A 15,691-nucleotide genomic window follows, 5' to 3' on the forward strand; every position below is an offset into this window, starting at 1 on the left:
TCCCCTCCCTCCGTGTTCCAGGACTTCGGTGTTCAGTCTTCAGTGTGTCTTTGTCATGCATATTAATACTCCAATATTAGTAAGGGTACTTAAGTATTCTGTCTAAGTACTCTGTTAAAGAATTACTGCATGTAAACACATAACCCGTTAGGCTACCAGGGGTAGTCATGATAATAATACTTATACTAATACTAATACTAATACTAATAATAACAACATTTACTTATAGAGGACCTATCAAAACAAGTGTTTTACATGATGAATAAAAATGTAAGCAAAAAAGTAAAAACACCAAACATGAACAAATGTCAACAAAAACAAAAGTGTGTTTGTGTGCCTGTGTGACAGGGTGGGGGGTGAAGGGTGGGGGAGAGATATGAAGGATACATAAGTCTCCAAAAAGAGAGAGGCTACAGTAATATGTATACATCAAGGGTAATGCACATGACAGTGGTACACACACATGCACGCACAATGCACACAGTCAACTGAACTTATATATAAACGTTATGCCAAGGTGACTATATTCACTTTCTAAGGAGAGAGATTAGGCCGCTGTGTTCCCTTTGGAGTTTTATTTTATCTTGTTGCAATATTAATATTGATACCCTTTCTTATCAGCCAGTGTGCCTGAGGTACAACGAAGGGTTTAGGAATAAGTTTACGAGACCAAACCACCATGGGAGTGGGCCAAGATGGTTATGGATTCAGGCACTAACAGTAGTGTTAGCCCAATAATAATAATAGCTTCAGACTTATCTCAATTCAATTTTAAGAAAGAAAGAGACAGTCTGCTTTGAATATCCAGAAAACAGTCATGCTAACAGGTCAACTGCTTGATATCACTTGGTTTTACCTTGAGATACAGCTGGATATTATCAGCCTAACAATGGAAACTGATATTATGTTTTGGAATTGAAAGACCCAAGGGTAGCATATACAGTATATTGAGCAATGGACTGGGCCCAGAATAGACCTTCTAGGGGACACCACAGGCTGTTTTTGCCAGTGAGTACTTGGACTCAAAAACCCAAAAGCAACAGAGAAAGTTCCATCATGCAGATAGGAGGAAAACTAGTCTAGAGTAGTACCAGAGACGGCTACCCAGTATTTTAGATGCTCAAATAGGAGACATGGTCAACCAAGTCTAAAGCTGCACTAAGCTCTAAGAGAAAGAAAACAGAGGATTTTCCCATCAGCCGCAGAAAGTAAGTCATTCATCACCTTGAGAAGGTCCATTTTAGTACTATGAAGAACTCTAAAACCAAAATGAAAATCCTCAGAGCATTACTGCTCATAAAAGTAACTAATTGGTTGGCTACTGTTTTTTTTTTCCAAAACCCTGGACAGGAATGGCAATTTAGAGATCAGTCTGCGATTGTTTAGGGAACGAGGGCCAAGATTAGATTTCTGAAGGAGAAGTTCAACAAAACCATTCTTAAAATAGGCGAGAGCAAAGCCAGTGATTAGGGATGAATTAATAATAGTTAAAAACGTACAGACCAACAAGTTCCAAGACTTCCTTTAAAAAATTAGTGGGCAGAATATCAAGGGCACAGACAGAAGGATTAATCCTGGCTACGGTCTCGACTAATGAATCTGCAGAGACAACATCAACAACATTAAACAAATCAAGTGAGGCAGTAATCTGTGCGGAGACGGCTACATCTTGAGTGGCTGTGGCGGTCTGCGTTCTAAAATTGGCAATTTAGAAGAAAAAGGCTTAAAGATTCTCCTACATTTCTCAGAGGGAAGCTCAATATGGGCACTGTGGAGAGCATCTGTGGAAAATAGCCTTGAATTTTATTTCTGATGATTCTTCAATGATTCTTCAAAAAAAATTGTGCTCTTGCATTTAACTTCCAAATTATTTTTTCATAGAATTTTGGAATATACCAAGGTGGGCATAGCGTTTAGAGGATTTCCATTTTCGCTCTGCATTTCTACAGTCTCTTTTTAAGGCACAAATAGTCTCAGTTAATAAGATGACACATACTGTATATAAAACAGTTTATCATGAATAAGGCTTTAACCGAGATACGTATTACTAGCCAGAATGTTGTGCACACTCTGTGTGAAAAGGGTAAGCAGGTCGCTTTGAGTCAGCAGTATGAAACTCCACAGAGAGCTTCAGAGACCATGATGGTCCTCTTAAACAAGAACAACAAAAGAAACCTTCTGGGCCTGTGTCCACCCACATATGGCCACACATCTCTGTCTTATCCTTTTTACTGCGCTTGTCTGTGACTGTGAGCTGTCTCTATTCTCTCTCATGTTGGAAAAGGTACTATCACAAAGCCTTCTTGCAAACACCTCCTCTTTGCAACATGCATGCGTGCACACAGAGACAGACAGACAGACAGACAGAAAGTTCTCTCTTTCCCTCTCCCTCTCGGTCTTCTCTATCCTGTCCTTTCCATGTTGGACAATCTGTTTCCCGGAGGTTTGCTGAAGGTAATTACATTCGGAGCTGCCCATCAATCAGGAGGTGCAGAGAGGAATAAAAAAAACTGACATTTGATTGTGTGAAGCTCCTGGCTATTAATGTCACACTCCCTCTCCCCTCCCCTCCCCTCCCCTCCCCTCTCCTTTATGATTTCCAGGGTAAATGTCCCTCCCAGCAGAGTCAGCGGTGGGTGGAGGTTGGAGAGGGACATCGGAAGCTGCTGTGAGGCATGCTGGGTAATATTCTCTAATGAGGCGAACTAGCCACGCTACCTGGAACCCTACCAGAGGCTGAAACCTGCCTCTTTCGATCTCTGCCAAGAATCTCCCTCTTTGCATTTTCATATGGATGTCTCCCACTCCATTTCTCTAACAGAAACAATACTTCTCCAACAACCAGACATCCACGGTCTCCCTCCTACCTGCAGGATAGAAACCGAGAAGAAGAAAAAAATCTCCCTCCATGCAAACTCTCAGTTTATAAAAGTTCTTCCACCTTACATTTCCATTACATCTAAATAAGAATCTACTTCCTTATGCTGCCTTCCAAAATCCCTCTTCTTTATCTGACACCTCCCTCCTCAAATCTCTATTACAAATCTTGCTTTTTAAAAAAATCGAGCCTATCATCTAACATATCTGCCACCGATATGAATAACTGTCAGAAAGTCCCATTTCAGCAGCCCTGTAACAACTGCAGCATTTTCTGCCAGACATCTCTCCGAAGTGAAGAGTCTTTGTCTCTCTCCCCTCTGTCCGCCTACACACAGCCAAAAAACCTCTGGCATCTCACCAGTGCAGCTCCTGAGCAGTCAGCAGTAAGGGACACAGCATTCAGCCCAAGCACGGGAAAACGCTTACGGCAAAGGAATAACTGTCAGATAATGTATTTCCTGATGTTAATCCAGGTGAACTAATGTGTGAGAATGAGAGGGCTCTTACTCATATCTGTGGCGGTCTTGTACCATCGAAATTCCTATATGGAGTACTGTTTAGGTGATTTGTCACGAGACATGACACTGGGTTTTCATATATTCCAGCGTGAGCGTGTGTGTGATGTGTGTGTTTGCAGGGGTGGAGGGGTTTGTGGCAAGCGTGGGGACGAGCCGGATGCAGCAGACAGAGGATTGGTTGTTTATTCGGGGAACAGTCCTCAGTCCCTTGAGCCTCCTTATCTATTCTCCAGGGTGTTTGTGTGTGTGTGTGTACGTGCGGCTAAATGAATTCAGATAAAATCGCAACTACATGTGTGTGAAAAGTTAAATGCTTTCCTTGCGGTACTCTGTGCGTGTGTGTGTGTGTGTCTCTGTGTGTGTGTGTGTGTGTGTAGTTGGCCAGCATCTTTTGTTAGCTCTGCATGTCTTCCTTGCTATAATAAGGAGCTTTGGCTCAAGGCAGAATCCAAACATCAGAAAAACAAACCAGATAATCAAACCCATCATTGCTGTGAACAGAGACATCTATCATCATTAGAGGAGCCTTTTCCAGATGTCTTGGTTGTCGTGTGGAAGCTGTGCTGCAATGCAGTTTGTTGGTGAGGCAAAATATTCTTTTAACGTTCAAGGTCAGACCTGAACACAAAATGAGAATGCCTGGTAACATAAAAACATAAGCATTAGCAGTATTTCTTTTAAAATTCTACACATTACCAATATGACCTATATAATTGAAAGGTGGTTTGGTGTTTGAGGCTCCTAATGCTGTCTAGCCTTTAGCTAGAGACTAAATCCCACAGAGGAGCTGGCTAAACATAGGCACAATGATACAACAGCCACAGGAATAGCTCTCAGAGTCTATAAATCCAGCCAGATCATACACAATGCAAGCAACATATTGTCAAGTGTCCTGGATAATAAATGGCTTTTTGGGAGGTCTCTAGAAATATAGAGAAGGAACTCTTTCCACCTGGTTCCACTTAGAGTCTGGAAGTGCTAGAAAGGACATTGATGAAGGTTATGGAAATACATGCTGAATGCTCCTGGAGTGGGACATACTCTCTCTGCCTCCGTCAAATGTCAAAGATGTTGAAACCAGATGTTGATTCCAGTTACTGCTGCCATCTCCGCTCCAAGAGGCTCAGACTCTAGTAGTGATTTTTCTGACAGGATTGCAACACATTTTCGCTAACCTCATGCCATGACTTTTCCATGTCTAGTTCAGGACACAGGACACAATTTCTATGACCAGTATGTGTCAGAATCTATGTTCAAATGTTACATTTTGTTAAATAGTATGTTTGCCCCAGGTCATGATTTGGCTGGCTACTATCCCCTGGGACTCATTATTCCCTCAAAGGTACCTTGATTTCCATGCAGACAGGCTTGACGTTAAACACTCAATTGGTTGACAACACATTCCCTTGACATTTCCAAAACTTTATGGATATGTGTCATTCTCCATAATCCTTTCAGGCACGAAAAAAAACACCATTGTCAAATTCCATGACTTTCCCAGGTTCTCCATGACCAGAGGAAACCTGAGGTGAGGTCTGTTTACAACAGCGGCGAGGACCATCAGAGCTGGAAGAGGTTCACCTTACCGATTACATCTGTGGGTGGCACAAACTTACACAACCGCTATTCTATGATCCTCTGTAGGCCAATGTATTATGTAGGCTCTGTGCAGTCTGCAGAATAGCCTCTATTCTCAGTCACTGATAATGATAATGGCAGCGATGATGATAACAATGACAACCAGATTCTCCGGTGAGCAGACGACTCCGTAACACGCAACCTATTTTCACTAGCGCTTACGCCAACTATTACGAATGGTACAACACACAATCAATACACTAGTCACGCCTATGGCCTAGCAATGCAATCTCTGCTTAGCATTAATACAGTACAATCTTTATTCAGCAGGAGGGGACAGAACAATTCCTACCTCCATCCAAACGCCGCACTAATGCAAACATGTACTAATAACATTCTAGCATATACAACCACTGTTCAGTCCATCTATAGAAATAACACTGTCATGATTGGGGAGTTGAACCAGGGTTTGCAAAGCTGTAGAGTTTCAAAGCCTCTGTCTACAGCGGTCTGTTTATCCAGCTGTCTGTCTGGATAAATCCACTGGCTGAGAGCAGGAAAAGACTCATTGGTGGAGAAACGCTTTCCTAGCTCACAGAGGATGAAATAGTGGCAACCACTATAATTGAAGCATTCCAGGAGAGGAATGCTCTTTTAATGAATGAGTCTGAAACTGACACATGAAACGCACATTACACACACACACACACACACGCAGGAAACGCACAAACAATAACTGCACGTGCATACACACACACACACACACACACGTCAGGTGGAAAGGAACAAAGAGAGTGACGCAGGCAGTTCTCCCCAGCTGTTTAGTGCTGAAACAAAAAGGAGAGGAGGATGATGTTCAGCCATGATGGACAATCAATAACGAATCCACGTGGATTACTTCAAAGGCACAAGCTGCTCTGGTAACAAAGACCGCATGACAGCACACATGTGAGTGTGTGACTATATGTGACTGTGTGTGTGTGTGTGTGTGTGTGACTATGCCAAGAGTTCACGAAATCCCTAGACTGACTGACCGTCTCCCCCAAGTCGACAGATTCCGGGGCATGAATAAGAAAAGAAGATGTGAGCAGAGGTCACGTTTAGCAGACGGACACGGACATTGAGTACATCTAACGCTCAGCTGAATGGTTTTGAAACGGAATTCAAATTCATATATTAGGCTGCTGTTAGTGGCCAACCTTGAGCTTCTTCCTTCTCATCAATTGTTAAAGAGAGAGAGAGAGAGAGAAAGAGGGGGCGAGAGGAGAGCGCACTCGTGGATCTCTTACTCTTCCTACTTACCCATCCCTCCTGGGGTTCAACAAGGAACATTCTCCTGGCTTAAGTGAAGTAAAAAAGCATGGGTGGAAATTATATGACTGTGAGTAATATATGTAAAATGCCTTTAGAGTGTAGAGAGATGATAAAACACCAACACATTTCTGACTTTTACATATCAGAAGCATTTTTTTTCCTGTAAAAAGTCACTTAAGGTCCCCCCCCCAATCTATCCAAATCTGTTGAGTTTGTTTGAAATCCTGATTTTTTTGCTGTATCTATCTCTTGAAGTACTGTCAAGTACTTCATGCCCCTTTCTCCCTGACCCACTTCTTCTACTTCTGGTTAGCTCTGACCTCACATTTCTCTGCTCTTGATAATACATGAATAATCAGGGGATATAGGATTGTTTTTTTTACCTTAACTGCCTGGACACTGTCTTGATCATTTAAGCTTATTCTACTCTTGCGCTTCTGGTTAGCTAGGAGACAAGAGTGTTGGCTACATGCATGAGATGCAAATGTAAATGTTAAGTTCAAATGAAACAAACTATTGCACTCTCTTCATTAATACACTGGAAATGGGGGAATCCACTATCAATTACATTACTCATCAGCTGCTGGATTGGCTGCAGCTTTGGTCTGTATACTGTTTGAGTCCAGATGAGCATTTCAGTGTGATTGAGTGCAGGCTAAGTGTGTAAAAGGGCTCAGCTCTGTGAAAAGCAGATGAACAGCGTGTGCTCTAATGTGGCTGGGGGTTACAGTGGCTGACTCAGCTGTAATGAGACATTAATGAAGATGTTGGGTAATTCGGGTTGCTGAGGGAGGGAGGGGGAACAGGGAAGGAGAAAGGAGGAAGGAAGGAAGGAAGGAAGGGAAGGAAGAGGGAAAAGTAGGGAAGCACCAGCTGTTTTTCCAGGTGATCCATGAGGGGGGGACACAGCTGTCCTCTTCATCCGACTCTCCTCCCTCTCCATCGCTCTCTCCTCCCTTCTTCCCTCTCTATACCGCCCATCTGAAACCGCTCCCTGCCACAAAACAGCTTTAATGAAGACATACTGCCCCCACTGAGGCTTAATCTATTCTTTAGCACATGGATCAAAGCCTCACTCAGTCCCTGCCATCAGTATTCCTTCCCATCACACCAACAAAGATCAACCAACTAGTATATGCATATGATTTTAAGTATGATTCTCTCTAGAAGAGAGCTGGCAGAGGCTCTGCTAAGGCTGAGAGCAGCCTGCAAATGAAGTACTGCAAATGAAATTCAATAGGAAAATCTCCGTAGGAGGGAGTAGCACCCTCCACACACACTTCATCTTAAATATGGACTCTTGAGTGCCAGTGTGTTCACTCTCCACTCTTCATCTCTAACACTAGGTCCAGCTCCACTCCCCCTATGAGGAGTTCTTCTACCATTTGTGTCTTTTCTCTCCCCTTAGCAGAATGGCTTTTCTCTTCCATATTTCAAATATTCCAGGCCTCTGTGTGAATGTGTGTGTGTGTGTGCATGTTGGTGAGTGTGTATGCGTCCCTTAATATTTCTCAATAAGTGTATTTGGAGGACTTTGTGTCTGTAAGTACGTACATGCACACACACACACACACATACACACACACACACACACACGCACACAGGTCTGGCATTTTTTTTAAATACGAAAGTGCATTTCAGCTAAGAAGTGGGAAGTGATTTATAAAAGGCTTTAGGGAAAGCTGTTCTACTGAAGGAGAGAGAAAAGACATGGCAGAATGACTCCTCACAGATAGAGAGCGGGAGAGGGTGCTGCTCAACCTAATGTTATAGATGGCGGAGGAATTGGTTAGGCTGAACTTTATATTATAGATGCAGAGTAGGATCCAGTAGCTGAACCTCTTACTTAACAAATGCTCCCTGAGGTTGTGATGACACTGGATAAATAAACCAAATCAATGAAGCCTCACTGTTTTCCCATTCACATCACCTATTGGTTCCGAACTGTTAACCCGATGTTATTAAACCAATGGCAATTGAATTACATCAGTCTAGAGGGCGTGGTGCTCAGCTCTCTCTGAAGAGCGCACAATATCACAAATCTATAAACATAGCTGCTAGCAGCCATGAACAAGTAACCACAGCGTGACAAAAAATGTGTGTGTATTAGAGTCTTCAGCCCCTTTCAGAGATAGATAGAACCTGTAAGATGGTGTTGTTGTGTTTACAGCACGCAATGAAACACATCACCAAAGATTATCTTCCCTGGACGGAACATTCACCACTCTCAGATTGGCTAGAAACGCTGTAAGTGCAAAATGAATAGATTGTACTAGCGCTTGTAGCACTTATGTTGCTACAAGCGCCCTCTCTGGGGGATTTCACAAAATCACCAACCACTGCAATTTGAAGCGATTATCAGTCTATATTCTCGGAGTGTGTCTGTAGAAGGTATAAATTTGTCAAATTCTTTTGATCCATATCATCATTTTTGAAAGAATTGTGCTTTATTTTCTTATTCTATGAGTGACGTACTTGAGAAACAAGTGGTCATGTGAATAATGGAATTTGGGAATTTTTGCACAGAAACTGTAGAGTGAATGCTGTAGAGTCACATAAAGTATGATTTCAGCCATGCAGCCCTGTATCTCGCCCAGTCATTTTAGAGCTTGTTTGCGCTTTCTGGTGGTAGGGGGCGCTCCTAATCACCCATTTTTAATGAAACCATGGAATGGGGATAGGAAGTGGCATATCTTCCACTCAGCAAAGATAATCTTTGATGTCACACAGTCCTGTTGCTGCCTATTAATCTCGTCCCCCAACTCCATCCCCTTCAATATACAGTTTCAACATGTGGCTTGGAGGATATCTTTAAAAATCTTTACTATGTCAAGTCCATATGCTGCGTGCAAAGTTTTGTTATGATTGTATCAACTTTGCGGGAGAGCTGATGTGGTAATAACCTAATAAGACACATGCTTGTTTCTGTGGCTACTGGCATAATCACAAAGGGGTGTAGGACTGAGGAAAAGCCTATAACTATGGCCTGTTAGTAGTTTTAATGATTCCAGTATTGTTGGTTTTTTTAACATAGCTCATAGTATGTGATATAGCCTGCTGTTGTAATACCCACTTCACGATTTGTGGAATCCAAATCCAATCTTTTTCTAATGGTAAAGTGAATATTAGTGGCTCATATTCAACTTTCATTGTAATTTAGTGCTGTTGAGCAGAGTTTATGGTTCAAGCCAGCCCAGGGCATGTACTGAGCACAAAGACTCTGAAAGTAGACAGTGAGCCTCAGGTACACTTCAATCTGACTGACTGCATTTTCATCCATTTTTTGCTGCCAATAGAAAAGGCTGAGAGAAATGTAGAAAACGACTGGATATGGGAGATAGAGAAAGAGAAAATGGTCATGCATAATTGACATCACCTAGAGAGATCTGCAGAAAGGTTTTGATTTACTAACTCATGTATAACTTAGCACACAGCCTTAAGGTTTGAAGGCAAAACCTGCTGCTATCTTGTCACTAATGCAAACGAGCAGCATTGAGTCAAATCAGCCTCTGTCTCAAAGCCTCTGTGTGTGTGTGTGTGTGAATGTGGCTGTGTGTTTGTGTCTGCCATCCTAAGACTGATAATAGAATCATAATTCCATCTTGCTGACTCAGCTCAGCCTGTTCGCTTCAATATAGTCACTCCGAATGGCCGATGCAGCCAAACATGGAAATCTACTATCTCATACTACAAGGCCACAGTGGCAGACAGTCAAGGACAATGTTGCTGATCAACAAACCTACCGCTTAACAATACAAATATTTAAAACGCTGCTCTGCACAAGCAGATCAAGTACTGTTCTCGCTCTACACGGCACAAAGGAACATGGCCTTCGCTAATGCAAAAAGACAACTAGTCTTAGGACCATAGAAAAAAAAACACATTCTGGTGTATCACAGCAATATCAATTCTACTTCTAAACCACAAAATTACTTGATTTGAAAAAGATTGTCCTCTCTGTCCATTATAGTTCTACAATTTAAGCAGCATTCAAACGTACTGATGTCGGAGAGGTGGATGTGCTTGACACACAAAATCGTCAACAAAGTCCAAGTTGTGAACCAACTATACAACATCAAATCTGACATACCACCACACCACGCCTCCACCTGCTGACCTGACACGTCAAGTTGAAACAGGTTGTTGGTCACAGTGGGACTGTGAGAGTCCCAACCTCAGGACACAGCCCTGTTATGTAGTAGCGGTGCACCAATACCCCAATGTCAGACTAACATACTTGTATTTTGTCCTTGTTTAAGTCAGTGCCTCTCAATCGGTGGGGTTGCACCCCCTGGAGACCTTGTGGCGGAGTTTGGGGGATTTATTTGGCTGCAGCCACACAGACTCCACTGGCATCAAAGCAATAACAACAAACAGCAGCGGGCTAAACATGGACAAGTTTAAATAAATGGTTCAGTTTGAACTTGTGTTGCAACCTTTGTTTTGTTTTTCTTACTGAGGAAATTACGTTATTATGATGGGCATGGGGATGTGTGCGAAATTCTCAAAATGTTCAAAGGGGGGCATGAGTGGAAAAGGCTGAGAACCACTAGTTTAAGCTGACAGATGCCCAGAAATGAGCAGCATGAAGCTACAGTGCTAAAGTGACAGTGCTAAAATGATGTGTATTAATAATGTCACAAAATTAGATGGGAGGATGTCAGTTGATTACACAAACAAAGAGTGAAAATATAAAAGCCTGTCCAAAGATGATTTCTTTCACTAAACTTTCAACTAAAAATAAGTAGCATGGCTGAACTGCCTGAATCAAGAAAAGAACTTGGTATTGGAGAGTAACCAATATTAGGCATTTGTACTGTCAGCAAAAATCCATATTTCACATTTCTGGCCTCAAATCTGCTGGTGTGAAGTAAACAGAGGCTGCTTGAAAAAACAAAGCAAAAAAATCTCCTGTCATTGTTATATATCTCCAGTAGGATATTAAAATAAACTGTGCTGTCATTGCAAGAGCTTCTGTGTTCCAGTGTGGGTGTTGTGTGGCAAGGTTTAGGTTATGTGTTACCTGGCATGAGTGGCTGTCCGGTCATGCTCATGGGAGGCATCCCCAGGTTGTTCATGGCTGTTGCCCAGGCGTTGGGGTCTGACATGGGCATCGTCATGGAGTTGGAGTCCATGGTCATGCTACGGATGCCCTCTGGAGAAAGACATGGAAAGAAAACAGAGAGTAAGAGAGAGGAATTAGAAATATTCTGGTGACCTTGGAATGGTTATTGTAGAAAAGGCTCTGGCAGTGCACCTGTTAACGAGCCAATTAATCGCCATAGCAACCCCAGCCCAGGCAGGCTCTGAAAATCCCCCCATTGGTGTTTGCTTGCGCTAGTCTCAGCTATGGTTAGAGAGCCTTGTTAAGTTTAATAACTAAGCTATGTGGAACTTGTTAGCCTTCATGTTGCACACCCAGTATTTTAATGAGAGATGTATCCATGTTGTGTGGACTTTCCCTCACCGCTAACTACTGAGAGTTATATAGTAGTTATAGTAGTTATATCGTTATATAGAGTTTTATATGTTTTTCATGCTGATTACCTTATTACTATTTGGATAGTAATTCTCGTGCATTCCTTGTTTAATTCCATTATTAATGATAATTACTCTCCTGTTTTAGACCACACACAAACCCACCATCACATCCCTGTATTGTGGCATGCCGATGGATAGGATGGAGAGACTATAAGCAATTGTTGTGCCTATGTACCTGATGCCTTAAACCTTCAATAAAGTTCTGTGCATCGAAGTCCAGTCTCCGTGTCCTGACCCGACACCCCATATTGGTGAACACTCCTGAGCCAGCTAAATAGTTCAGCACAGTTATGAAAGAGAGAAGTGTTAAAAAAAACAGAAATAAGTTATGCTAAGGATCGAGGTAGAAGGGATTTTTTTTTTACAGTGTACTTCTTGTCGTAGCTTCTTCACCTTCTTTCTTTATACTGTATCTATCCTCATTTCAATTCTGTGTTCTGTTAGAGTGAGAGAGCAGATGAGAGGGGAAGCCACTGTGACCTGCAGTCAGTCTGACACCACTGACTTTTACAACACTGTCATTTAGAGTCTATTCCTCCTGACGCCGTTGTTTGTTTCGACTTCCGCTCAGAGGTTAAACAGCCTGGCCTCCTGACACTTCCTGCCTCAGCGACCTCTGACCTCTACTGAGAGTCTACTGGCGATGCTGCTGCTCTAACTGAAAACACTGCCACACACACATTTACACACACAAATAGGAATGCATTCATACATACAGAAGCTGTCCTGAGAATAAACCGATGAGCACTCCAGTGAAAGATCAGAGCTAGCATTTGAAAGCCAGAGTAAGAAAATAATGCAGCGTAAAACAAGATTACCATGGCACTAAGCACAAATCCTGATGCTATCAGACATTTGCTAGGCACTCTGGTGCTAAACCTTGGAAAACTCGGAAAAATCTCCCACTTACCACAACAAATACACACACACAAAGTCAAACTCGCAATCCCGGGCTCATGGTTTTCTGCCAAGTCTTGCATAGTAAAGCAAACACATTCAGATCCCCATAGTAAAAACCCTGCAGTAAAGTCAACACAAACACATCATACATCCACCGGTGGCTCATTCTCCCCGTCCACAGTCTATTTCACAGCTCTAAACGCTCTTTAATTCTCTCCTCTGGTCGACCTCTCTCTCTCTGACAGACCTGGAATTTGCTGTGACTGTGACTGCTGGCTGAGCCACGCTGCCCTCCTCTCTCCTGATGCCAAAACCAACATCGCTGTTAATAATGAGAAGGGTTGCACCCTGCGCACACTTCACACCTCAGAAGGTCTGTCGCGGTGCCCACTGTGGAGGTAACACTCTGCTGTGTGTGTGTGTGTGTGTGTGTGTGTGTGTGTGTCTGCTTGTCTATGCGTGTCTGCACAGCAACCATTATATTGGTACTGGTGTTCAGAAGCAGCTGGCAATGTGTAATAACGCTGTCTCCCTCTTTGCCTCCGTCTCTGAGCTACTAATTTCAAAGCTGTCTGCTGTGTGCTGCCATAGAGAGGCCTGATAAAACAGCCACTGTCGGTGTGTCGCTGTGATAATGTTGCTGACGAGAACTTCACAGGCTTGTTAACTAACACAACCCTATTAACAGGGGACGCTTTGGAGGACTTAAAGTGACGGCAAGGAGGGGTGGCGGTGAGGTGTTTTACTGCAGTTTTCTCACAGTTTACAAAAACTTTAACTGCAGTCTCTCTAGTACTGATGGATACACACACCCAGGGTTTTGAAAGGTGGTCTCCAGTAACGACCAAGCCATGTCGCTCGGTCATTACTGATACAGTCATTAGCTCGGCGTTTCCAGTAAACAGCAAAACAGTCATGTCAACAGTGTTCGTAGCCAAAACAAACAAGGCAGCCGGACACAAATGACGCAGCTGAATCAGTACCACATATTAGTTCATTTCAGACTGTGTTGATGTAAGTATGTGTATGATAATAATAATAATAATAATAATAATAATACTAATAATAATAATGATAATAATAATAATCTACAATAGAATCCGATGGCATACTAGCCCGCTCCTTCTAGGACTATTATGGCTTTTAGATAACAATAAAAAAATCCATACATCCATTTATCCCGCCATCTAATCTACTGAATTGTAAGTGAAAACAGAGCAGGGCATTGCCCTTGATGGGAAAATCACTGCGCAGGTCATTAGATCGCCAAAGACATTTATGTAGAATCCCTTAGTGTTCCTCACCGGAGGACGGAGCACTTATTGATCTCACGGCTCTCGCGTCCAGTTTAGAGCCGAGCGTGTTTGGCCGGGGGGCTTTAGACGCTAATAGTGCCGGGTCAAGGTTAACTCCTCTACAGTGGCCTTCTGATGAATAGCCTGCATTTAACTCATACCACCTAACAGTTCATTCCTCTATCGCTCTATTATCTACATTCAATGCGTCCATTTTTTTCTCTCATCCCTTCATCTTTCCCTGCTGCTTCCTTCTCTCTGCTGCCCATTCTCTTCGCTGCTCCCTGCATCGACTCCACTCACACCTATTGTCTCACGTCCCCGCCCGTACTTTTCTCTGTCAATGCGTCTTTCTTTTCAGACCTCCATCTCTGTGCGTCAGCCTCTGAGAGTTTCTGATTGCGGTGCGCAGAGTGACCTTGAGGGCAGGAGCCAGGAATGGTGCTCCTTATAGCAACCCTCCCACTCCATCACATCGATGGAGCGGGAGCCGGGGGAAGGGTGACTGAATAGCAAACAGCTGCTGAAAAATCAACACAGGGAAACACACATGTGCAAGGCAAGCACACACCCAGGGGTGCGCACACACACACACACACACACACACACTACATATTAGCTAACCTTGCCAAAAAGGAGAAATATGAGCCAGGGACAATACTGCCAATGAGAGAATCACTGTCAGTAAATATTTTAGACTGAAAACATGAATTAGAGCACTTTGCTGTTGTTTTGAAGCCAAATGTCTGCATAGGATGAAAAGTAACTAATTGGATTCCAGCATTTAATTGTTTATTCCAAGGTCAAATGAGCATAGATAATATAAATCAGTGGCGATAAAACTCTGAGAAGAAATGAGCCAATCTAATTGCAGCTGTTGGCTGAAAAAAGCTTGAGCTCAGACAAATGTCCATGTCTTAACAAATAAATAATTTGACCTAGCTAGACCTATAGTAAATACAGCTACAGGTGGAGACCAAGTCTGTCTTTCCTCAATAGAGATCAACATTACAGTCTTCACATTTGGGTGCTACAGTAATCAAATTAACAGAATTAACAGGACTAAAGGTCATATTGTGGGAAGGCACTCCAGTTCCATTTACCTTAGTTCCATTTACTTGACAGTTTTTGAAACACAATTAGCAAGATAACAAACATTTTAAAGTATCAAGAATGCAACACATTAAAGTCACAGACATATTTCAAATCCTTAACTGTAAAAACAGGGTCGAAATGGTGGCAGCACTCAGTAGATTAAGAAAATAAATTACTCAACTATGTTTCAATTTTATGTTTTTTAACTACACCTGTGTGTAGCATAATACATACAAGTAAGTACAAGTGAAAGGACAACAAGCGTACTTTACCATAAAAAGTTAGGAGAACTACTGTACATACTGTTATGGGACCGATCTGTGCAAGTAAAAAAATGTCACCAAGACACATTTCTGTGTGTTTATTGCACATGGCACATGGAGCGATTCTGATTCTGGTGGGGTCCAGCCCAGCCCAAGGCTTCTCTCATACTCACTCTCTGTGGGCTGCGATTGGCTTTTAGCTTCCCTAAAAGCTCCCCCAGGAGGCAGATGGGAAATGAAGTCATTTTAAGGCCCATTGGCCGTAAGCTCCAACAGCAGGCAGAGAGACGCTGGGGGCTATTTAGTT

General features: G+C 42.6%; 1 protein-coding gene across 2 annotated transcripts in view; it reads right to left on the reverse strand.

Moving 5' to 3' along the window:
• enox2 (ecto-NOX disulfide-thiol exchanger 2) overlaps positions 1 to 15,691 on the reverse strand; it is a 168,888-nt gene that overhangs the window by 33,211 nt on the left and 119,986 nt on the right. For both annotated transcript variants that reach the window (XM_071900279.2, XM_071900280.2), the window contains one exon: positions 11,314 to 11,445. In XM_071900279.2, the coding sequence (XP_071756380.1) occupies positions 11,314 to 11,445 (132 nt within the window). The remainder of the gene's footprint in view (positions 1 to 11,313; positions 11,446 to 15,691) is intronic.

Source organism: Centroberyx gerrardi, chromosome 16 (assembly GCF_048128805.1).
Source record: "Centroberyx gerrardi isolate f3 chromosome 16, fCenGer3.hap1.cur.20231027, whole genome shotgun sequence".
NCBI lineage: Eukaryota > Metazoa > Chordata > Actinopteri > Beryciformes > Berycidae > Centroberyx > Centroberyx gerrardi.